This window comes from Cetorhinus maximus, chromosome 1 (genome assembly GCF_964194155.1).
Source record: "Cetorhinus maximus chromosome 1, sCetMax3.hap1.1, whole genome shotgun sequence".
NCBI classification, from domain to species: Eukaryota; Metazoa; Chordata; class Chondrichthyes; order Lamniformes; family Cetorhinidae; genus Cetorhinus; species Cetorhinus maximus.
Window position 1 is genome coordinate 177448916 of NC_135879.1, and position 24225 is coordinate 177473140.

General features: G+C 44.2%; 1 protein-coding gene across 1 annotated transcript in view; it reads right to left on the minus strand.

Moving 5' to 3' along the window:
• The window catches only part of LOC144685528 (NAD(P) transhydrogenase, mitochondrial-like), a 186289-nt gene that overhangs the window by 46550 nt on the left and 115514 nt on the right, over nt 1–24225 (minus strand). Inside the window, exons 16-19 of the mRNA XM_078550138.1 lie at nt 23377–23610; nt 19671–19831; nt 18506–18685; nt 13601–13760 (exon numbers count right to left, since the gene is read on the minus strand). Coding sequence (XP_078406264.1) covers nt 13601–13760; nt 18506–18685; nt 19671–19831; nt 23377–23610 — 735 coding nt within the window. The remainder of the gene's footprint in view (nt 1–13600; nt 13761–18505; nt 18686–19670; nt 19832–23376; nt 23611–24225) is intronic.

Genomic DNA, 24225 nt, shown 5'->3' on the forward strand with positions numbered 1-24225 from the left:
AGGCACTTGCAGGAACTAAACTTGCAGGGCCATGGGGAGAGAGTGGGGCAATAGGACTGACTAGATTGCTTACATGGAGCAGGCATGGATTCAATAGGCTGAATGGTCTCCTTCTGTGCCATGATAACTCTGTGGCCAGCGGTTTCCGTGCCTGCCAGCGTGGGCGTGTTCGGTAGCGTGAGAAAGAAGGCCAAAAATCGGTTTCAAGGTGTCGTGAAACCAGTTTGCAATCATCCGCTCTGCCCGCTAATGGTGGGCCACATTCCCTGCCATTGGATGTCAGGAACTTCATTGTAATACATCAGCATATCATTATAAGGCCAGCCTGCCAGACTCACCCCCCCTCCCTCTGTTTTCCCGCTGACGTGTTTCACCACAGCACCTGGCGGGATGCACTTCACTCAGGGCTTTAAGGTTGGTTTGCCTACCTTGCTTCGATCAGCACTTGTAGTCATCAGTACCAGGCTTCACAAGACAGCACCCCATCACTTTTAGGGGGGCTCACGGGTAGGCCTCTACCTACCAAATCAGCCATATGTGGGTGGCTTTTCAATGGCTGTAGGGCAAGGTCTTGCTTGGGGAAGGGCAAGAAGTGGCCTCAGGGAGGGAAAGAGGCTGCCCCTCCTGTGGCCAGAGCCAGGGTAGGGGACATCACAGTGGGCCTCCGCGGCATCCAAAGGAGCTCAAAGGCTGCGGTCTTCTTGCCTTTCAGGGCCATGTCTTCTTTGCTGCAGTCCTGGACTGGAAGCACTGAATGTGGTGCCTGGCATGATGAAGCGGCGAGGTGACAGCATGGCAGGCGAATTGGAGCCCACTTGCCATCGAAACAGCGTGTTTCCTGGGAATGCAAAATTAATGTGGCTGGTTTGGGACGATACGACGTGAAATTCCGCCATCGCGACCGGTGGGTAAAAAGTCATTTTACCAGCCCGTTACCGCACACAGTGCAAATCTGGGATGATTCCGCTCTATGATTCTATTAAAGAGGTTGGATCTGTTCATTGAGTTTGTAGCAGGCTGTTGAGCTAGTCTAAAACCTCACAGGAAAAGTTGTGGTAGACCAGCTAACTCCTGTAGCTAAAAGCATTCTGTAAAGGTGTAGCTTAGTTTTATACTGTGACTCATTCATTTGTACTCCAGAAGTTAAGAAACAAACTTTCTACTGTAAACACACAATTGTATCATATCACGTTAGGTTTGTTCATTGTTGGTTAAATAAACTTACTTAATATCTGAAACAAATGTTTGATAGGATGCCCTCCGGCTTTCCAAGACTGCGATAAAATCTTGTGGAGGCAAAACATCATTTCCAAATTTTGATAAAGCTGCAGTTATTCACAATCTTGTGCAACACAATTTTGTTTGCAGAATGCAGAAAGAAAGAAATAGCCAAAAACCGTTTTCTATAATTATTGGAGAATGAGAGGACAGATACAATGGCTAAACAGCCATCTGATGCCTGTACTCTCTCAACTAGGGGAGTAGACCATATATATGAGATATAAAAGGATGTTCATAATTCACTGGGAATAAAGAACAGAAAAATACATTAAACACACCAGTATACTTAGAAACATAGAAAATAGGAGCAGGAGTAGGTAATTCAGCCCTTCGAGCCTGCTCCACCATTCAATAGGATCGTGGCTGATCTGATTATAACCTCAAATCCACATTCCCACCTACCCCCAATAACGTTTCACCCCCTTGCTTATCAAGAATCCAGCTAGCTCTGCCTTAAAAATATTCAAAGACTCTGCTTCCACTGCCTTTTCAGGGAGAGAGTTCCAAAGACTCACGACCCTCAGAGAGAAAACAATTTCTCTTCATCTCTGTTTTAAATGGGTGGCCCCTTATTTTTAAACAGTGACCCCTAGTTCTAGATTCTCTCACAAGAGGAAACATCCTTTCTATATCCACCGTGTCAAGACCCCTTAGGATCTCATATGCTTTAATCAAGTCACCTCTTACTCTACTAAACTCCAGTGAATACAAAATAACAAAAATACCTGGAAAAACTCAGCAGGTCTGACAGCATCTGCGGAGAGGAACACAGTTAACGTTTCGAGTCCGTATGACTCTTCAACAGAACTAAGGAAAAATAGAAAAGAGGTGAAATATAAGCTGGTTTAAGGTGGGGTGGGACAAGTAGAGCTGGATACTGGCCCTCTATCCAGCTCTACTTGTCCCACCCCCCCCCTTAAACCAGCTTATATTTCACCTCTTTTCTATTTTTCCTTAGTTCTGTTGAAGAGTCATACGGATTCGAAACGTTAACTGTGCTCCTCTCCGCAGATGCTGTCAGACCTGCTGAGTTTTTCCAGGTATTTTTGTTTTTGTTTGGATTTCCAGCATCCGCAGCTTTTTGCTTTTATCCAGTGTATACAAACCTAGCCTGTCCAACCTTTCCTCATAAGACAATCCGCCTATTCCAGAAATTAGTCTGGTAAACCTTCTCTGAACTGCTTCCAACGCATTTACATCCTTCATTAAGTAAGGAGACCAACTCTGTACATATTACTCCAGATGTGGTCTCACCAATGCCCTGTATAACTGAAGCATAACGTCTCTACTTTTGTATTCAATTCCCATTGCAATAAACAATAACATGCTATTATCTTTCCTAATTACTTGCTGTAACTGTATACTAACCTTTTGTGATTCATGCACTAGGACACCCAGATCACTCTGCATCTGAGCTCTGTAATCTCTCGCCATTTAGATAATATGCTTTGTTTTTATTCTCCCTTCCAAAATGGACAATTTCACATTTTCCAACATTATATTCCATTTGCCAGATCTTTAACCCACTCACTCAACCAATCTTTTAAAATTAAGCTTGCTGAGTTACATAGGATTACATAGGATACATGGTACAGAAACAGGACATTTGGTTCAACCAGTCCATGCTGACATTTACGCTCCACTCAAGCCTCCTCCAATCTTTACTCATCTAAATCTACCATTGGAACCATCTATTCCCTTCTCCCTCAAATAATTGAAATATGAGACATTTTCAGGCAAACATGATCAGAAGGCAGTAAAGCCATGTTATTAGGCCTTGGAGGCTGCTAGGTCAGTGCACCAGCAACTTCTGATAAGACTATGTAATAGGCCAGAATTTTCCGTTTGACAGGTGGGCGGGCCCGACCGACTCGCCTGCGGGCGGGCAGCCAATTGCTGCCGCCGAAACGGGCCGCGCTGCCATTTTCCACGGGCAGGCCAATTAAGGCCCGCCCAGTGGGTTAGCGACTCCCGTGGAGAACGGGAAAATAGTCGCGGGGGCGGGCGGCTTCAGGCCACCGGTTCCAATGGGGAACCGGCAGTCTGTATGAAGAGTGGCCAGGCAGCCTGCTTGAGACAGTGCACCGTGGCCACTGAGAAAGTGAGGGAGGGAGCTGTGGTTCCACAGGAGCATGAGCAGAAGGAGGGGAGCAGGCTGCAGGAGAAGCCAGTGGGGGGCCACTGTGCCCCTCGATTCTCCGATGCATGCCTTGTTGTCCTCCTCCAAGAGGTTTCCAGCCGTCAGCATGTGTTGTATCCAGAGGATGGGAGGAGGAGGGCACCCCATGTCACCAGCCAGGCGTGGGAGGAGGGTGGTGAAGCTGTGAGCGCCCATGATGATGTGCGGCGCACTGGCACCCAGTGCCACAAAAGATTCAATGATTTGCTGTGCTCTGGAAGGGTGAGTACCATGTCTCTCTTGGCCATTTGACCCAGAAGGCGACCTTAGCCTTTGAGCAGCCCCCCCCGCCGCCGCCCCACGTCTTGCTATCGTTACTGCATTGGGCATTTGGCGCACGCTGGGTGCGCAAACAGGTAATGACCATGTTTACCTTGGTGGTTGAGGAGAAGATGGGTTCTCCCTGCAGCATATGTTGGTGTTTGTGGCATTTGAGTAGTCTGGGGGCAACCTGCAGGGGAGGCAGCTAGATACATACTCAGAACTCCAACACATGTCATATTGATGGTGATGAGATGGTGGAAGGGGAGCTTCAAGGTGTTGTGGCCAAGTGCCATCTGCTGGCCTCGGCGCCACACCTAGTTGCGCCTCCTTGCCACGGGCGCTAAGACCCGTGTGTTATTCAAAGTGATGGATGCCGAATGTGTCCAAGGTGGCCATTGGGGGAGGGGGTTGGGAGCAGCCGTACTATCTTCTGGGGACTGATCACCAGTAGTGTGGACAGGAGCCGCTGGAGGCCTCAGATGGGCCACTGTGGTTGGGGTGCGGCGTGTGCGTGCAGAGTACATGAGCGATCAGCCCCAATAAATCCTCTTCTCTGTTCTGCAGGCAAAAGGTTAACACAATCTGCGGGAGCACCAGAGGACTGGAGGTGGGCACGCCCTGCTCCAGTGCCTCACCACCTTTGAGGAGCAGGCCATGGAGCTGGGCAGGAGTCAGGAGGCCAGGGGCGGCGAGGCTGGGGTCCAGCAGCCAGGTATTTGAGGTCCACATTCCCATCCACTCTGTCTGCCCACCTTCTAAACCACTGATGGTTGCTGCAATCGTTAATGCTGCAACACTGCTCATTCACAAACTGAGACACTCTGACATGTGGGTCATACACAAAGGTCCCCCGTCCCCTTGACGATTTGCGTCTCCACCACCTTCCAAAGTCACCTTATCCCATTTGTCCACTATCACCATGGCCTAACATGCCATGGCATCGCTGCTGCACAGCCAAAGACTTATTGCATCTTAGGGGGTTTGGGACCTCCACCACCCTTTCAGCCAGTGCGCCACATATTACTCTGTCAAAAGGTCCTCAGCACCTTAGCTGTGAACCTCATGGCACTCAACTTAAATAAATGCCACCACGTTACTCATTCCTGCGCCAAGGGGAAATGTTGCCTTCTGCCCACCCAGTCTATGCCCCTCCTAACGGTATGAAGGTCAATAATGTGACCTCTCAATTTCCTGTGATCCACGGCAAATGTCGCAAGTGTTTGCGATGTTTCCTCAACACCACAACTATCCAGGCCAGCATGCATCCAGGTCAGGTACCTCTGCACTCTCCCCACTCCAATGGTACATAACATGCCATGTGGCATTCCTGAGGCCATCTGACCAGCCTGTCTGCATGCGTGTTTAATGGTTGGGACTCCTCTTGACTCTTTTCCACCCCACCAATGTTCGACTCCTAAGGGTCTTGAAGGGCGAGCGACTTATGAGGCTGGGGGGAAAGGGATGAAAGGTTTAACTGACTGTACGCTAACTGATGCACTGTCCTTGTTGTTAATTTCAGCATCACCACCAGATGGCCACGCCCAGAGACACCGCAGCACCCCCCTCCACACCTGAGGCCCAACACATGCAACTTGCGGCACATCATTTCAGCCAGCCAGGCACCAGCGCACACCACAAACACCTCGGTGGGGAATTTACCGTCGGCTAGTGTCCCGGGGCACAGTGGAGAGGGCACATCACAATCGCTGGAGGAGATGGTAGGGACAGAGAGTGCCGATGGCGCTAGCAGCCGGAGGGCTGCAGGGGACTAGGCACATGCTGAGTCCGGCACTGATGACATGCGTCTGGAGTTGTCACCAATGCAGCAGCTGCAGGACAAACAGCAGGAAGCGTGAGCGCATCTGGCAGGGTTGCATGAGGGTATGCTTCAGTTGGTCTCTGCAATGGAGGAGTCCAGGCCAGGAGGGGGTTCAATCGGATGGAAAATCTTCTGATTGGGTTACGCTCTGACCTGCAAGCCCTCACAGTGGTACTGGCCACGGGTGGTCATTCCAAAGTAGGAGATGCTGTGGGCACCAAGCGTCGGCGCTCGGTGCCCATGCATCTATGGTGAGCAGGGAGGTCGAAAGGGATCTCACGTTGGTGCAGCAGCTGTCTGTCGTCGCTGCGAGCTCCTCTCAGGGCGCTCCAGATGAGGGCAGCAGCTCCTTCGCCCCTCTGCCAGTGACCGTTGCTTCCGTTGAGGCTGCGACAACTGAGGAGGTGCCAGTTCTGGAACTGGCCACTCCCTCCCAGGCAGGGCCATCACAGGCTCCATGGGCCAGAGGACGCCCGCCAAGGTCATCGACGCCAACAGGACAGCAGAGACAGCAGGCTGTCTCACAAGCCACTCCGAGCGATGGGGCGGCACCTAGACGTAGCACCCGCATACGTAAGCATAAGGCACATCATCAGTGCCGGACTCAGCATGTGCCTCGTCCCCTGCAGCCCTCCGGCTGCTGGCGCCATCAACGGGTATGTCACTGGTGATTTTGTGTTAGCCTTAGAATAGGGAACAAAATTCTTCTTATTGCAATGGAGAAGTCTGTGTAATTTTTTTGGACATAATAAAGTCCACTTTTCTGACCATGGCTGAGCGTGTTTCCTTTGTGGTGCATTTTTCTTTTTCACAGACATTTCATGAGTGTTTGAGTGGACATTGATGTTTCTGTACTAAGCCCTTAGTTGCAGCTGATCAGGTGGAAGATGTAGCACCTAAGTGCCACGTGTGGAAGCGCCAGGCAATGCTGTTCCTGCTGATCCATGTGTGTGGAGCTAGCTGAAGGTTCTTTGGATTAAATTATCCCGGGTGTCCCTGCCCCCTTGGTGTAATAGCGGGTCAGCGTGCTGCCCCTTATCATCACCCTGTGCTTCCTCATCCTCTGAGGCACTGCTGGATTCATCATGTGCAGCCTCATCCAGGGCTTCAAGGTCTTCATCATCAACTGCATCCCCGCTTTCCAGCGCAAGATTGTGCAGAGTGCAGCATACTACCACTATCAGAGAGACTCAATCTGGGGGGTACTGGAGTGCGCCCCCTGAGCGGTCCAGGCAATGGAAGCGCATCTTGAGAAGACCGATGGCTCTCTCCACCACAGCCCTTGTGGTGCTCTGGCTCCTATTGTACCACTGCTCAGCTTCTGTTCTTGGATGGCAGAGAGGTGTCATGAGCCACCTTTGCAGGGGATAGCCCTTGTCACCCAGCAGCCAACCATCCAGCCGAGCCGGGGCTCTTCACCTGGGAGTGTCTGAGAATGGAGGCATCGTGGGAGCTGCCTAGGTACCTTGCACAAACTTGCAGAGTCAGCATCCTGTGATCACACACTATCTGCACGTTCATGAAGTGGAAGCCCTTCCTGTTGACAAAGGCACCGGGCTCACCTGCTGGCACCTTGATGGCCACATGTGTACAGTCTATAGCACCCTGGACGCGGGGGAAGCCAGCAATGGCCGCGAGGCCTCTGGCTCGCTGTGCCTGACTTGCCTGGTCGCAGCGGAAGTGGATGAAGGTCAATACCCGTCTGAACAGAGCGTCTGTAACCTGCTTGACACAAGTGTGGACAGCTGATTGGGAGACACCGCAAAGATCACTCACCGAGCCCTGGAAGGAGCCAGAGGCATAGAAGTGGAAGGCAACTATTAGCTTCAGAGCCGCTGGCATGGGGTGTCCACCCACACAGTTAGGAGATATCTCAGGGCCAATCATCTGACAGATATAGTTGACTGCCTCCCTTGAGAGTCAGAGCCCCCTTCGGCACTGCACCTCAGTCATATTGAGGTAGCTGCTTCGCCGCCTGTATACCCTGGCAGCAGGATAGTGGCGTCTTCTGCGGTCCCTTGCACCTTGGGCAACCTTTTGGCCCTGCGCCCCTTGTGCCTGCGCCTGGCCTCCCAAAGGTGGCTCCCCTGGATGCTGATTGTCCACTCCTGGCCTCCTCCTTATTCTATCCCTCCCTTCCTCCTCAGAGGAGCTGCCTCCAGTGGAGATGTCAGAACCCATACCCCCAGGCTAAATGGAGGCCTCTGGAAAGCTGCAGGCCCGAGAAGGATTACTGTCTGCAGACTGGTTTCAAAGTACACAAAAAAACACTTGGAAATCGATGTGAACTGCTAACAACCAAACAGGCAACTTTAAAACACTTTCTCCAATTAAAACTTCATGGAAAAGATGAACAACCCCTCTGAGTCCACATATCCAGCCAGTGCATGAGTTTTATTTAAAAATCTCCTACCCGCCTGCCCATTGGGCCCGTGCGCCGACCCGAAGTTCGCACGGGCCCCTCAAAATCCTGGATAATTGGCAAGTTAAGGGCCTTAACAAGGCCTTTAATTAATGGCGGGCGAGGGCCCCACTGCTAAGCGCGCCCGCCGACTGAAATATCGTGATGCCACGTGCTGATGTCGGGACGCTTTTAAGCGCTGACGTGCGGGCTCCGCCACCCGCACGTCAACCGGAAAATTCTGCCCATAGTCTGGAGGTTTGCACCTTGAAAGCTGTCAATCAGCCACAGCTTTTGAACATGATGCAAATTTACTAAATGAAGTTTAAGAAAGATGAATGGTTGAGACAAGCTTTACTTAAACAAAAGAGCAACAGACTATTGGGCATTGTACTCTTAGGCAATTATTGATTGATCAGTAAGGCTTTAGCAGCGCAACATTCTTCTTATCATTAAAAAAAAATCGCAAAAGGTTGAATACATCAGAGATTTTGGGCTGGATTTTTGCTACTGAGGCGAGTAGCTTGAATTGGGATATTTCCTGACTCAGCAGACCCGCCTGGGTTTAAAGGGCCCCACTGGACCCAATTTTCGCTCTGGGGAGGTGGTAGCAAAATTGGGTCAGACCCACCAAACCCAGAAGCAGATTCTAGATGGCCACCAGGGTGGCCAATGCCTAGACGGGCTGGTTAGAAGGCTTGCTTCACTTCTTTAGGACTTTGTCCTAGTTGTTTTAGAGGTGTTTAGCCCTCTAACCTTCATATCTCCTCACTCACACACATCATACCCACCATACCACCTCCATGCCAAATCATCACCGCCCACCCACCATGTCCCTTCATACCTCCCATGCCACCTCCGTAGCCATTCACCCAGTATTTACTATTGGCAGACCTCAGGAGCCATGTGGAGATGAAAAAAAATAAACTTCTAACAATACAATACAGCTCTCACTCATACACACTAAACAGTGAAAAAGCACCCATGCATGAAACCCATTCAATGTTTTTAAATTTCCTCTAGTGGTTAACCTCGTTTAAAAACAAACAGACGCTACATTAAAGACAGCTAATCCTTTAATAGCCTCTTTAAGCTACCAATCAAATATGAACTTAGAACCCTCTGTTGAGATAATTGTAGATTTTGAAACTCAGCCAAGCATTCATAATAACAAATTACTAGCTCTTGGGTAATATCAACAAAAACCTCTACTGAAACTGCACAAACAGATGATAATTCCTTTTCTAGCCTACACCAGATGGCCTGTCAATCAAATTGGTCCAACAGAGGGCTGTTTTTAGACTCTTTCTGACACCTTAGTCCTAGTTCTTTTTCATGTATAAAGAGTGGGAGATTTAAAACACTTCAGATCATTACACTTACACAGATCTCATCCACCTTTCAAGAGAGTGTTTACATCTACTCCATCAATTCCTGACTCCCACACTATGGCTTAAGACCCTTAGAATAGCCAAAATGGGGTCTATTTGAACTCAGCAAGAAATTCAAATGGCCATGCTGAGTTCGGGTTTCCTGCCTTTGTGAATCACACCCCATACCCTTCCCACAACCTGCAAAAATGGGATCTGTCGGAAATGGGGGCGGGGCCACTGCATCTGGTGGAATCTTTCCCGACTCTGTGAAAATCCAGCCCTTTTACTGCACGGGCGAGAGACCAGCATTGCAGTCTAGGATAGGAGTAAACCCGACCGAGCATTGGTAGGAGAAATCCCATTCCACATCGTAAGCCTGGCTGAGCATTGAATAGAGTCTGCAATCAATGGATTGACCATTTCAGGTGATTGTACGACTGGTTGGTAACATATTCGCACATTCTAATGCTAGGTATTGTTGAAGAATTTATTTGCTGGGAGTAGAGTAACCTTGTTTAAGGATTCATTTGCTGGCAATAAGGTAACAAGGCAGCTGTTTTTTTTTGTTATTTTCTTTTCTTTTTTTCCTTAACCAGTCAAATCTGTAATAATTTTCTGTTTCCATTTCAAATCTGTCATTTTAAATCTGTAATAATGGATACAAATAAACTAACACCATTAAGCATAACAGCTTTTTGATTCAGTCATCAATTTGTTCTCTTGTAATTCGTGAGACAAAATGAACTATAAGTTTGGGTGAAAGCAAAACTCTGAAGAAGAGTCATACAGACTCGAAACGTTAACTCTGTTTCTCTCTCCACAGATACTGCCAGACCTGCTGAGTTTTTCTAGCATTTTATATTTTTATTTTATAAGTTTGGGTGGGTGTTCTCAATCCTCACAATTGTTCTAACATTGCAAAGTAGCTTCATTCTAAAGCAGGCTCCCTACTGTGTCTAAGCCTCATTATTCACAGAACCTACATCATGCCTATCTAGTCAACTCTCTTTTATTCACCACCTGCAACAGTTCATTCTGGTGACCCCAGCACCTCCTCTGCCCTTTGCAAGCGTTAGCTGCATTCTCCTGCTCAACTAACTGAAATCCCCAACAATTGTTGCTACACTCATTTTGTATGCTAAAAAAACCTCTCTGCCCTAAACACTGCAATGCACTACAATGGTGCAGTGATATTTCAAAATCGTGTTCTTCATTCAGTGAGCTATAACCATATCTGACCTGAAAATTCAATGTTCACTTTTAATTTATATCTTCCTGTGTAATTCAGCACGAATTGCTCAAATAACAAATCTTTAACAAGAAAAACACAGACTCTTGTTCTTCATACTAAATTTCCTGCACCTATTTTTGAATAAAATCCCAAAAATCCACACTAGGCATGAACGAGTACATGGGTAATACTTTCTACTTATATTGTACTTTTTTTTTCTTTTCTGATAACATTATCAAAGAAAGGAAAATAAGGTCCCATGTGGTGATGCTTTTTTTGTTGGGCTGGAGGTCACCAGACCAAATGAGATAAGTTGAGAAAAAATGATTGTAGCCTTCCTTCACTCCCTGAAAGCAACATGCCACTGCTCCATACCTCTTTCTCTCCTCCTTCTCCACCAGGGCCAACTAATATAGAACTGACCATGCCTGAAATCAGAGTCCTAATGTTCTGTGAAGCAGAATGTTGGCACACCTGAATATTCTCCAATGAGAGTGCTATACGTGTTATATAGCTGAACATCTTAAATAACAGAATGTCACTTAACTGGTCTAAAAATTAATGTGGTTCTGCTTCAGAATAGGTCTATATGTGATGTGGAAGTTAAAAGCCCAAATGGACAAATGGTTTTTGCTTGATATGTTTTTTTGATCCAAAAAGGCTAACAACATAATGGGTTAAAGAATCAATATAGCAAAGATTGCTTAACCAAAATGAAGACCAAACACGAGCCATCTGTAGGTATGTCTGGGTCAGTCTACAAGTGGTCCTTCCGACATTTCATAGTCAACAACTCCTTGTCTAACCCCTAGTTGAACTTCAAATGGTATGCCAATACAAACAGTGGATACTTGGTTATATTTACAGGATAACTGCTTATAATCTTTTCCAATCATTTAAATTTCATAGGTGAGAGTATTTGCATCATTCCGTTCAGATTGCTCACTCTCTTACATGTTTACCTACAAAACTGAAAATAATATTCCAAATATTTTACAAATTTCCTGTAAAAAATACTTTGTGCAATTAAAGATTGACATTCAGGCATATTTTTTGTTTCCCTCCTGCATATTTTTAAACTCTGCTCACCCAACTCACATTACCCTCTTCAGCTACAGTAGCAGGATGCTTGATTTCTGACAAAGAACAGCTTTAGGCCAGTTATACGACAAATGAGTCTCAGATTTGAGTTACACTGCTGGCTCATGTTTCTTTTTGCCCAAAAACGATGGAGTTTAGGCTTATATACTTGCATATATGCATAAAACTCCACTCAGAGTCTTCGATCTGCTGTGTTGGTTAGATTTTCATGTTAGGGGAAAGCCAGTGCTAACAATTGACTCTCTGCTAATGCTAACAGGATTGGTAATAACATTTTAAAATCACCAGAGAACCTTCCAAACTTGGAGACCGCACCAGAGACTTCCTTTACGCTGCAGCCATTTTGAACACCTGAGCCATGTGAACCGAGTTTCTGAAGGCGGTCTTACACCTCTTCCCATTATGGGGTCTGGGTCAGATAATCAACCTGACTCCCTCATTATACTTCAGCTGTTGCATCAATGTGCACCTAAAATTGCTTCTCATCCACTAGACATCAGCCAATGCTCAGTTAGTGAGCTGAATTAATGCAAGAAAGATAGCATAACTAAATTGCCCAGTAGAAGCTGGATAAATTGGTTAAAACTAAGGGTCCTAGGGGAAATTGAAAAATGTATGCATTTATATAGCACTTTCCACAAGCCCTTGTTGTTCCAAAGCACTTTGAAACCAATAAGTAGTTTTTGAAGTGTAGTTAGCGTTGAAGGGAACAAGGCAGCCAATATGTGGACAGCAAAGTTCCACAGAGAGCAACGTGGTATGATCAAACTGTTTTAGTTATGTTGTTTGAGTGATAGATATTGGTCAGGACACCATATTGAACACTGACAATTAAAATGTAAGCACCAGTTGAGACTGTGATTTCAAGTTGGCTCTCCCAGTAGAGAATGCAATCCTCCAGTATGGGTAATTGTGCTGCCCTTAAACGTGGGTTAATAATAGATTTAAAAATACCCTTTCGGATTGCATAGCTAGAGCTGGCCTCTCCTCTCCAACTCCTTGTATTTTAATGCTCAATCATTGTGAATTTCCTCAAGGGTTCTACCAATGGCCTGCTGTATCTTCGGTGCAGGACCGCCGGAAGCTCTGCACATATGTGTTTCTTTTCACTGAGGTGTGGTGACCGATTGAAACAATCCCAAAGGAAGTTCTTGGCTGAATTCCAGTTACCATGGGTGGAATTTAATCCAGCCCATCATGGCAGGAAACATGGTGGGTGGGCCCACTTAATTGTGGGAGAGGCCAAGTGTCAGTCTGTTGAAAAACCTCCTGCATTAAGTCAGAGGCAGGAAGAGACCAATGCGAAAAGCTTGCTTGCTCATGATGGGGTGTCAATAAGGCTCATTAATGTTCCAATTGACACCAATTATCCCCAAACCCACCAGAATTTAGTGGTGGTTCATAGATTAAATGGGAATCATGCAGCTTTCTCGTGCCTCCAAAGGCCGCTCAGCAAACCTTGTCGGGTTTAAGTTAAGTGCATGGGAACTTAATTTGTTTGGGTGTCCCAACGGAAGCGACATGAGTCTCCTGCCAGTTCTCCAACTGGTGGGCAAGACCCCTGTCACCTTCATTAAATCCAGCCCCATGCCTTTTTGCAAAAAATATATATATTTAATAAAAATCAAAACCAAAAACTACTTTGTTCACGAATGCCTTTGAAGGAACTCAGACCAAAAACAAAGGATGTGAGCCAAACCCAGCATGGTTAACATCATGTGCAAATTTATTCAAAGTAAGTGAAGTGACATTTGGAAAGGCCTCATGCACAGTTTCACATGGTATTTCTACACAAAGCAAGAATGACAGCCATAAAAGGTCACCCAACAGCATGGTCATTGACCACAGGAATTTCAAACCTCCCAAGCCAACTTTAAATCCCAAGTTTCCTTTTAAAGATCAACTAAAACATCTTTAGAAAAATAAGTTTACTTCTCATCTAAACACTGACCTGGAGTGATGATGATATCATTGGCCTCTTTGATCATCTCAACCGTTTGGTCCACATTAACTTCAGTGTGAGTGCCAGTGATTTCCATAGGTTTACCAATGCCAGTAGAGGAGGTACCATAACTACCGACAATCACATTGACTAGAGAGCGATTCATGGCCTACAAATAAAGGGCTTTGATCTATTAAGTTTTGTTACTTTTGTTTCATTTCTTTTTTTTGTTGCTTCATTACTACATAGGAATTTACTTAGTAGCTTTATAAGAATTTTGTGGAGAACAAAATAGTTGACACAACAAAGACTTTAATAAAAGGAAGAGCTGCCTGTAAATAAATGTCCCAGTATATGTGCAGCAACAGTAGCCTGTCTCCCTGTGGTAAGTTTTCATAACTGCAACATCACATACATATTCAGCAATAATTTGCTTGGAAAAAAATACATTTTCAAATTCATTTTCATTTCAAATGCTCCAAAATAAAAAAAAAACACATTTGAATCCTTTCTTTTTTAAACAGGGGGAGGATTTTGGGATTTGGGCAGGACGCTGACATCGGGGTCAAATGGAGGTCCTGACCCCGCACTATGTTAGGAGCGGTCATCCGGCAGTGATTTTTACTGAATTGGCCAATTAGTGGTCAAAGGGCACACTCTTCGTCCAATTAAGGATGGCAGGTGAGCTCTTGGAGCTGGAGGGCCAACAGGAGACCCACTAGCATGGAAGGAGCTGCAACCTGCCACTGCAGGTAAGGGAGAGTGAAGGCACCTCCACCTTAAGGCAACCACTCAGCAACTTGTGAATTAAAATTTTGAATTAAAAAATCACCACAGTTGCTAGGCCACCATTGTGGAAGGGTGGCCTCTCCACAGGGTGACCTGTGGCAGCAGCTGTAGCCTGGTGGGTGGGGAGGGCCTCAATGCCTGCCTGGAGGGCTGGCTCTGCCACTGGGAGGACACCTGTTCCCAATGCCGTGGCGTCTTGTGGGCAGATGATGACCCAGGGGTGGGATAATGCCGATAAACCAGCCAGCAGTGGGAAATAATGCGCCCGGACACTTCTGTTCCAGCACCTATAACGGGGTGAAAAGTCTGTCCTAGGGTTAAAGCATGTCACAGAAAGCAAGCCTATATGTGACATTTGCGATTTCTAGCCTAAGCTGTAACAGGCAGGACAAGGGAAAGTCTATGTTTGAGACCAAAGAGGATGAACCAGTCATTGTAAAGCTATTGGAATAGAAGCAGAATACTTAGCTGTAATAAATATTGAGAAAAGGATGAAAGGCAAGAAGCAGGCTATGGTGAGAAATAAATGCGCTGCTGTAGAAAGATCAATGGACATCAAAGAAATTAAATGAGAAAGCAAGGAAAAAGAATAAGGGTACATTTTTCAAAACAATAATCAGGTTTGAGTAGTAGCTGTGTGAATGCATAAAGCATCCAAACACAGCTTTAAAGTTATAGGCATTAGATATGATAGTTATAATGGAGAGGGGCTGGACTGGGAATAAAAAGGGAGGTGGGGCAGCAGTAATGATGAAGAGTTCTAAGGCAAAGACAGAAGGTTGTGCTAAGAGAAAATATTTAGTGAAATAATGTAATTCTTCAGTTCAGAGATTTGCAAGTACAACAGGACAATAACACTGGTGCCAGAATTTTTTGGTCGGCGTGCAGGCTCGGCGGGGGCGGACAGGGGTGTTCGGGAAGCCGACCGCCGCCTGCGATCGGCTCCACACTGCAATTTTACGCGGGCGGGGATACTGAGCGCTATCTGTGTGAGCGGGGGGAGGAGGGAGAGTCGGGGCTTGAGCACAGTTCGCGCATGCATGCAAAAGAGCGCTTCAATCTCCCTGAGGCACGGAGCTGCCTCAGGGAGACTGAAGTGTTTTTTTAAAAAATTAATAAATACAGTAAAAATTGAATAAACGTGTCCCTTCATGTGACTGTGTCACATGAGATGGGACATGTTTTCAATGTCAAAATAAAGGTTTTATTTAATTAGTATTAGCTTTAAGAAGCCTCATCCCGCTCGTGGATGAGGTTTCTTAAAAAATGTAAAGGCCGTTTGGCCTTTTCGCCTGCCCTCCAACCGTTAGGTTAGACGAGCAGCATAAATTTCAAGTTAATTAGGTCTTTAATGGCCTTAACAGGCCTTTCAACTATTGGCGGACACGCAGCTTGCTCTGGCGTGCGCCCGCCAAACGAAATATCACGCGAGTGCGCGGTGATGTCGGGACGCACGCCCAACATCATCGTGCGTCATATTACGTTCCGGCGTGTTGGGTGCGTGCCTGCACGCTGAAGGTAAAATTCTGACCTGGGTAATTTTATCTATGTGAAGACAGACTGGAATAAAGGTTACATATGTGGCCAAGGTATGGCAATGCATCACCATTTCAGTCTGCAGCCAAAACTAATGGCAGGATCAGTACATTTCTGACCCAAAGGGAAAAAAAAAATGCTTGATTTAGTTCTGGGGAATGAAGTGGGGTAAATAAATGCTGTGACAAGAGAAGAACAATCAGGAAACACATTGCTAGGTTCAATGTAAGGATAGAAAAGGCTAATAAAGAGTCAATGATGAGGGTGCTGGATGGGAACAAGACAAGGCTCAATGAGATTAAACAAGACCTGACCCGAAATTACTGGGTAGAAAAGTTAACAAAGGGGGTCAAAGATTACCAATTGGAAATCTTCAAACACATGATGAATCAAAAACTACGGTAAACATTATTAGGTAAAAAGAGGGTGCATCATGATAAGAGTTCCATGGATAAAGAGAGGTTTAAACTAAACTGAGAGTTTATTGGAAGCATACAATAAAGATAAGCCTAACAAGACTATAGAAAGTGCAATGGAGAGGTGAAATGGAGGTTACAATGGCTAAAAGGGAATAATGATAATAACAAGCAAATAATTTAAAGGGAAACTGATATTTCTTAACTTAAGAAAGGAATAGTTTAGGTGAGGGCAAAGCCATTCATGGATGAGAAAAGGAGTTTTAACATTTAAAAAATGATTGAGGTGAGAACATAATAACTACATATCAACAGTGATTAAACTTCAAAAAGTAATTTATTGACAATGAAAGCACATCCTGAGGATGTGAAGTATATGCACTATATAAATGAATGGAGCTAACTGCAGAAAAGGAATTGGTTCTAAAAAAAAGAGCAGAATTCAAAGTGGATAATTCATCAATGCCTGAAGACTGTTGAAACAAAGAAGGCAGGGAGGAGAAAGCAGAGGCTCTAGGCCATAATTTATCAATTCTCCTTAAATAAATCACTAAAATCTAGTGTACATAAGGAAAAACTAATCCAAAAGGTTAATGGAAAGTTGACCTTCATCTTAAGGGCTTTGGAATTTAAAGATATATAAATATCTATTCTCAGAACACAAATTAAGAAATGTTATTTTCTCCTCTATATTTAGTTCCTGTCTCTTTCCCATCATTATCTTTTTCAGGTGCCCAATGGCATCCACAATTCCATCATTTCCGTCCCTTCACTAAGGTCAGTGATTCACTTGGAGGTGTACAATTGCAGCTGAACAATGGCTCAAGCTCTCTTTCCTCCTGTACAGACGTGTCCCATAGTTTCCAATGTGCATGCCTTTCTGACAGACCAGCTTGGAACAAGAACTAGTAATGAAGAATCATGGGTGAAGATGCAAGCAGATAACCTACCAATCTGCTGCATAGCATTTGTCCCAATCCTTTATTTGGGGCAGGCGAGAAAGGTTTGCATTACCAAAGGGAGGGATCTCAGTATTAGGGTTTGGAACATTTTTTTCAAGTTTTGTACTCAAGTGTTAGAATAGAGGACTTCCAGGGCAGCTTTGCTGTGTGTCAGATTCAAAGGTCCCACTATGTTGCCTTAACCTGCACCTCAAAAGTAGCTCATTATGCATAATTTCAATCTTACACCAGACTTGATGGCTGTGTGATTGAGGTCACCATCTCTCCCATCTCTAACCCCCATTACAATGAATAAATATAGGAATGAATTTCCACAAAGAAAAAACATTGTAACTCCAACGCCCCCCCCCGCCAAAAAAAAGATGATTGCTATGAAAAGGAAATCTATGGCTGTTAAAGATCATTAAATGATTTAAATGGTAGGTAGAGAATAATTTTTCTTCTTGTGAGAGAGTCCAGATCAAGGGCCATAACCTTAAAATTAGAGCTAGGTCATTCAGACATGTTGTCCGGAAGCACTTCTTTACACTAAGGTTAGTGGAAATCAGGAACTCTCTCTCCCCCAAAAAGCTGTTGAGGCTAGGTCAATTGAAAATTCCAATTGATTGATTGATTGATTTTTGTTAGGCAAGCAAGTTAACATTTAAAGAACTAAGGCAGATGAATTGAAGTAAAATATAAATCAGTCATGAAACAGCCTCCAGAGTTTAGAAGAAGGAGAGGTGATTCCATGGAAAAGTTTAAATTGTTAGAGGGCTTGGTAGGGTAGATGCTGAGAAGTTGCTTCACCCAACTGGAGAGTCTAGAACTAGGGATCATAGTCTCAGGGTAAGGGATTGGTCAATTAGACTGAGCTAATGGAAAAGTTGCTTCACTCAGAAGATTGCAAATCTTTGGAATTCTTAAGCTATAGTTGTTAAACATATTCAAAACTGAGACTGATAGATTCTTGGGCACCAAGGGAATCAAGGAATATGGGGGTAGGGCAGGAAGCTAAAGTTGATGTAGGATTGTACTGAATGTCAAAGATGCTTCGAGGGGATGTATGGCCTACTCCTGCTTCTATTTCTTATGTTCTTATTAAAAATTTAAAGGAAGTCGACGTGATATTATCAGCGCAATACTGAAATTTAAATGTACTCAACAAATTAGTCAATTTACTTTCCCTTTTGAGTAACGTATGCAACAAAATGTAGAAATGCTTTGCTTACCACACACATGATGTAGGAGAGGATGGCACCAGAGGAGCCAATCAAGGCACCAACAATAGTTAGCAGGTTATTGTTCAGCAGGAACCCTTCAGCACACAGGGCCCAGCCGGAGTAACTATTAAGCACAGTGATGACCACAGGCATGTCAGCACCTCCAATAGCAGCTGTTAATGTTATACCCTAAAGGAGAAACAGACAAAGTGAGTACAAAATAACTTAGAAAACACACAAAAAAACTATCCCTAGCAACACAATGTTGGGGTTTTAGAAGAACTCTGGAAAGCAGCATAATTTTACAAGAGGGGAACAAAAACTATTTAACTCTTTGGTTAGAGAAAACTTCCTTTTTGAAGCTTAAGAAACTCAAGTCTCTCCATATCTTGGAATTACAATCGTTTCACAACCAAGTTAAAGCTGGGAGAAACACAATCATGAAAACAAATCTAAAAATGATCAGCTACACAGTCAGATCGAAATAGTTCTTCATTTTTCAATCGATGGCCCGTAGGACTCTAACTATTAATTTTTTAATTAAATTACATATTTTATTGGTTTCTTCTGTCTGTTTCAGCTATGTGATTTGGGATTTACAAAACGCTAATGCCTGTATTCTATCTTACACCAGGTCCCGCTTGCCTGTAACTGAATAATATTAGTCTCAAATTTAAAATTATTTTTCTCATATTAAACTCCCTCTGTGGAATTGCCCCATATCTGTTTGTATAACCTCTTCTAGCCCACAATATCTCCCAAACTCTCCGTCCCTCTGATTCTGATATCTTAAGCATAACTCTTCCCCCTTTTCTCCACTGAGAAACTGGGTGGGGAGGGGAACAGATGCCTAAAGGCGCCAATATAATTTTCCATCTATTGATAGAAATGGATGGGCTCTATCAGGGATTTGCATTCCCAATGGACTGTGCCCGGATGATTCAATAATCTCTGGCACAGGTACAGAACATTTTCCCACTTTTTATTCTTTAAGAAGAAAGCCATATATCATAATAAGTCTCAGCCCTAAAGCACAATGAGTACCTATTACCCCAAGTAAGCATGTTTCTCTTATAGGCCGAACAAAGGACAACTCTAACTCTCCAATTTACCACCAAGTCTGCAAGTCATTATTTTCAGGTTCTTACAAATGTTATTGTTTTCTGTCACTTACCATAACCACAGAAAAAGCAGATACAGAACCCAAACAGGCAATACCAGTTGCATAGCTTGGGTCAATCATATATGGAACTATTGCTCCAGCACTGGCTGCCAGGAGGCTTCCATTCAGAAAGTGGCGCCCGGGAAGAAGGAGTGAAGCTGAATTCAGCAAACCTGTAAAAAGCAGAAAAATAGCAATTGTTTGGTGCCAGTGCTTATGTTTTATGATGTACCTGAACAATTCTCTCTCCAAATAGGCTGTGAATGCTTAGTCCATTTGAATTTTTAAGACAGAGATCTTTTGTAGCTAATAGTAGGAAGGGGTATGAATCAAAGATAGGTAAATGGAGTAGAGGCACAGATCAGCTACAATCTAGCTAAATGCAGGAAATAGGGCGGGGGGTTGGCATTGGGCTAGTATGATTGGCCTACCCCTGTAGCCATAGTTTTAGGCTAAGGGGTGGTAGATTTAAATCAGAGATGAGGAGGAATTACTTTTCTCAAAGGGTTGTGAATCTGTGGAATTCACTACCTCAGAGTGCAGTGGATGCCGGGACGCTGAATAAATTTAAGGATGAGATAGACAGATTTTTGATTAGTAATGGGTTGAAAGGTTATGGGGAGAGGGCGGGAAATTGGAGTTGAGGCCGAAATGAGATCAGCCATGATCGTAATGAATGGCGGGGCAGGCTCGAGGGGCTGAATTGCCTACTCCTGCTCCTAGTTCTTATGTTTCCATGTAACCTATCTTTCACTTCCAGATGCTGATCAATCTGCTATGTGCTTTCTGTTTTTTATTTCAGATTTCAAGTAATAATTTATTTTTCTTTTTGGTAATACGATAAGGTAGCAGGGGGTGAGCACTTAGGGATGAAAAAAAAATGAGCTTTGAAAACCTTTTAGAATGGTGATTTATTTCAAAACAAACATGAAAAGATCTCAACAGACTTTTATTGACAGACAACACATCCCTATAAACTGGTATATTGCCATTTTCATCTTTATTAGAGAGCTTTTATTTTAGTTTCAAAACTTTTCCTTTTCATCTCCGTTGCTGAAAGCATTGCATGGATCATTCTCTGAAAGTTGTAGAAAGCTGCATTTAAAATAAGCCACTGTTCTTTTTGATATTGGAGGAAAATTATCATTTAGCACAAATGTTGCCATTGTTTACACAATAATGAGTGTGTTACTTTAATGAATATTCTACTGAGATGTGCATTTCATAAGTAATTAACAGTTTATGCCACAGGAGGATTCTTCTGCAGAAAGACCAAAGGGCCAGATGGGACAGCTGCCTAAAACCAAAACAAAACTTTACACTTGTGAAAATCCATATTAACATCCCTAAGGGCTACTTTCAAACTAATTATTGTCAAAAATCACAGGTCTCTCATGTTGCATATTCTTTGTTTACATGAGTGGGTAATAAACATATCCTGAATTGGGCACATAACATACCAGTTTTAGATGTGGTACTTTCAAATCTAGAATCGAAACATCAATAGGTAGATAAATGGATTGAGGGGTGGGTGGGGGAAAAGAGCACGACAGAGAAAAACAGGGAGAAAGAAAGCCAGAGAATATTTCTTTTGATTCTTTCTCGGGTTGTGGGCATCACTGGCTAGGCCAGCATTCTCATTGCCCATCCCTAATTGCCCTTGAGAAGATGATGGTGAGCCACCTTCTTGAATCGCTGCAGTCTATGTGGTGTAGGTACACCCACAGTGCTGTTAGGGATATGTCCGGGTAGGGGAGCAAATAGGTTCAAAGGATGTTAAGAACTTTTCCAATTTCATTTCCTCTGCCCTAATATAACTTACTAGAGTCTTGTTGAGAACTATCTTCCCAAATTGTTTGCCGTGCAAAGACACCCCTACCTCCCATTTACCTTTCTTCTCTTTAAGAACTGCCCGACTGAGATTAGTAACTATGGTGGTGGCAACATACTGCATCCATTAGTTACAGAAAGTGCTGATACTCATTAGCTACATCATCAGGGCACATGCAAAAGAACACCCTTCTGAGGGATGACCATTTGCTAAAAGCAAGGACATCAGTGAGCTACCAAACCGACAATGAAATACTGTGAGCATAATGGTTAGAACATGCACATTTTGAGAGAATCATATTTGTGAGGCAATGCAACAGAAAGAAATTTTAATCTATCATGGATTAGTCATAGAGTCAGAATGGTACAAAAGGAGGCCACTGGGACCATGGATTCCATGTCAGCTCTCTGTAGAGCAATCCCAGTCAGTTCAATTACCCCGCTGTATCTCCGTAGCCCGGCAAGTTTATTTCCCTCAAGTGCCCATGCAATTTCCTTTAGAAATCAATTATTCTCTCTGCTTCCCCACCCTCATAGGCAGTGTGTTCCAGGTCACTGCTACTAGCTGAGTAAAAAAGCTCTTCCTCACATCCCCTTGCATCTCTTTGCCCAAAATCCTAAACTTGTGTCTCCTAGTCCTTGTACTATCAGCTGTTGGGAACAGTTTTCCCTTGTCTACCTTATCTAAACCTGTCCTAATCTTGTACACCTCTATTGAATCTCCCCTCAATCTTCTTTTCTCTAAAGGGAGCAACCCAGCTTCTCCAACCTAACCTTGTAGCTAAAATCCCCCATCCCAGGAACCATTCTGGTAAATCTCCTCTGCACTCTCTCAAGGACACTCACATCCTTCCTAAAGTGTGGCCTAACCAGAGCTTTTTTCCAGTTCAACAGAACCTCATGCTTTTGTGCTCAATACCTCTATTTATGAAACCTAAGATCCCATATGCTTTGCTAACTACCCTCTCAATATGTCCTGCCACCTTCAAAGAGCGATCCATATGAACCCCAGATCCCTCTGTTTCCGCACACTTTTTAGAACTGTATCATTAAGTTTATTCTGCCTCTCCCTATCCTTCTGCCAAAATGCATCACCTCATATTTCTCTATATTAAATTCCATTGGCCATTTGTTCATCCATTATGCAAGCCTATGTCCTGTTGCAGACAATTGGTGTCATCCTTGCTGTCTGCCACACCTCTATGTTTGGTATCATTGACAAATATAGGGGGAATGACGGAACATAAGGGGTGGGTGGAAAAGCAAAACTTGGCATGGGGGTTTAAGGGATCTTTTGAACTTACCTTTCAAAGGTCCCCTCATGCACACTAGGGTTCATGATTCCTCTGAGAGGCCGTGAACCACAACTCTTTAAAAACCTGGCCCGACTCCATGAAAATTGCGACGGAGTAGGAGATAGTTAATTCCAAAATGGAGCCAGACAGGTCAGGAGTGCCAAATGCAGGCTTCTGACAGGAAGCAGCCCGCATCCTTTAAATGCACTCCCAAAAATCGCAGAGCCCAGGAATGGGATTGGGAATCCCTGAATCAGAACCCACCTGCCACTTTTAAAGGGCTCCCGAGTCAATCCGACTTAGTGAAAATCTAGTCCATTGAGTTAATAAATTGTAAAAACCAACAGGGGAGGGGTGGGGAGCTGGATATTTCATTTCCTCTATTTGGCCTGCCTATAATCCTTGAAGCCCAGAGGTGAAAAGGTAGTGATTTATTCTGCTGAATCTCCAGGTCTGGATCATAATTACAATAATCAACCTTTTTCTGAAAATCTGACTCCACTAATTAGCTTCTTCCTAAGCAATCGGTTCAATTTTGTTTCTAAAGTGCAATCTAATGATTTTATATAAAATACAGATGGCTCCAAACTCACCTTGTAATTTGCCATAAGCGACCAGAGAGCCACTGAATGTCACCCCACCTATATAGGTGCCAAGGTAGGCTATGATCTTGGTCAAACTGGCTGCAGGGTCTGTAGTGAAGTGAGGATATTCCACCATGTACTCAGCCACACAGGTAAGCATGGCAGCTAAACCGACCAGACTGTGGAAAGCAGCAACCAGCTGAGGGAGCTCAGAGATCTGGATACGCATGGCAATTCCCAGTCCTGTAGGAAGTTTTAGAAATAAGTTAAATTTACAACTACAGTCTACCAAATAAAGTGCCTGAATAAGAATAAGCTCTGTTTGTAGGCTACATCAATAATCTTTCCCCTGCATCAACTCTTTGTGCTTTACACGCTGAGAGAAATAAACTATTTCACTCAAAAATACATTTTTTTTTCTTAACCATAAAGGATTCAATGTTAAGCTGCACTTGTCAATTCATGCATCATAACATTTATAATATAATCAGCAACTTCTGTATTCACTTAAGGACTTGGGTAGTTTTTAGCAATGACCATCATCACTACAAATATTTCCATAGCACCTTCAACATAATGAGGCATCCCAAGCACTTCACAAAGGGGAAAGATAGAGGATTAAGAGAGCTGGCTGATGCTTGGGCACCATGTAGATTTTAAGCTTTACTTTTAATTTCAGTTAATTTCATTAATGAGTACAGATGATGTTGTAGTGATGGTTAAAGCAGCAACGGTTGTGTGTCCATGGGGTGAGCATGTGTGTGGGTGAAGAGAGTTAGTGTGCTTTCTGCTTTTGTCTGTCAGTTTGCATCTCATTTTCAGCCCACACCACTGGCTAGCAGTAATGTGAAAAACAGA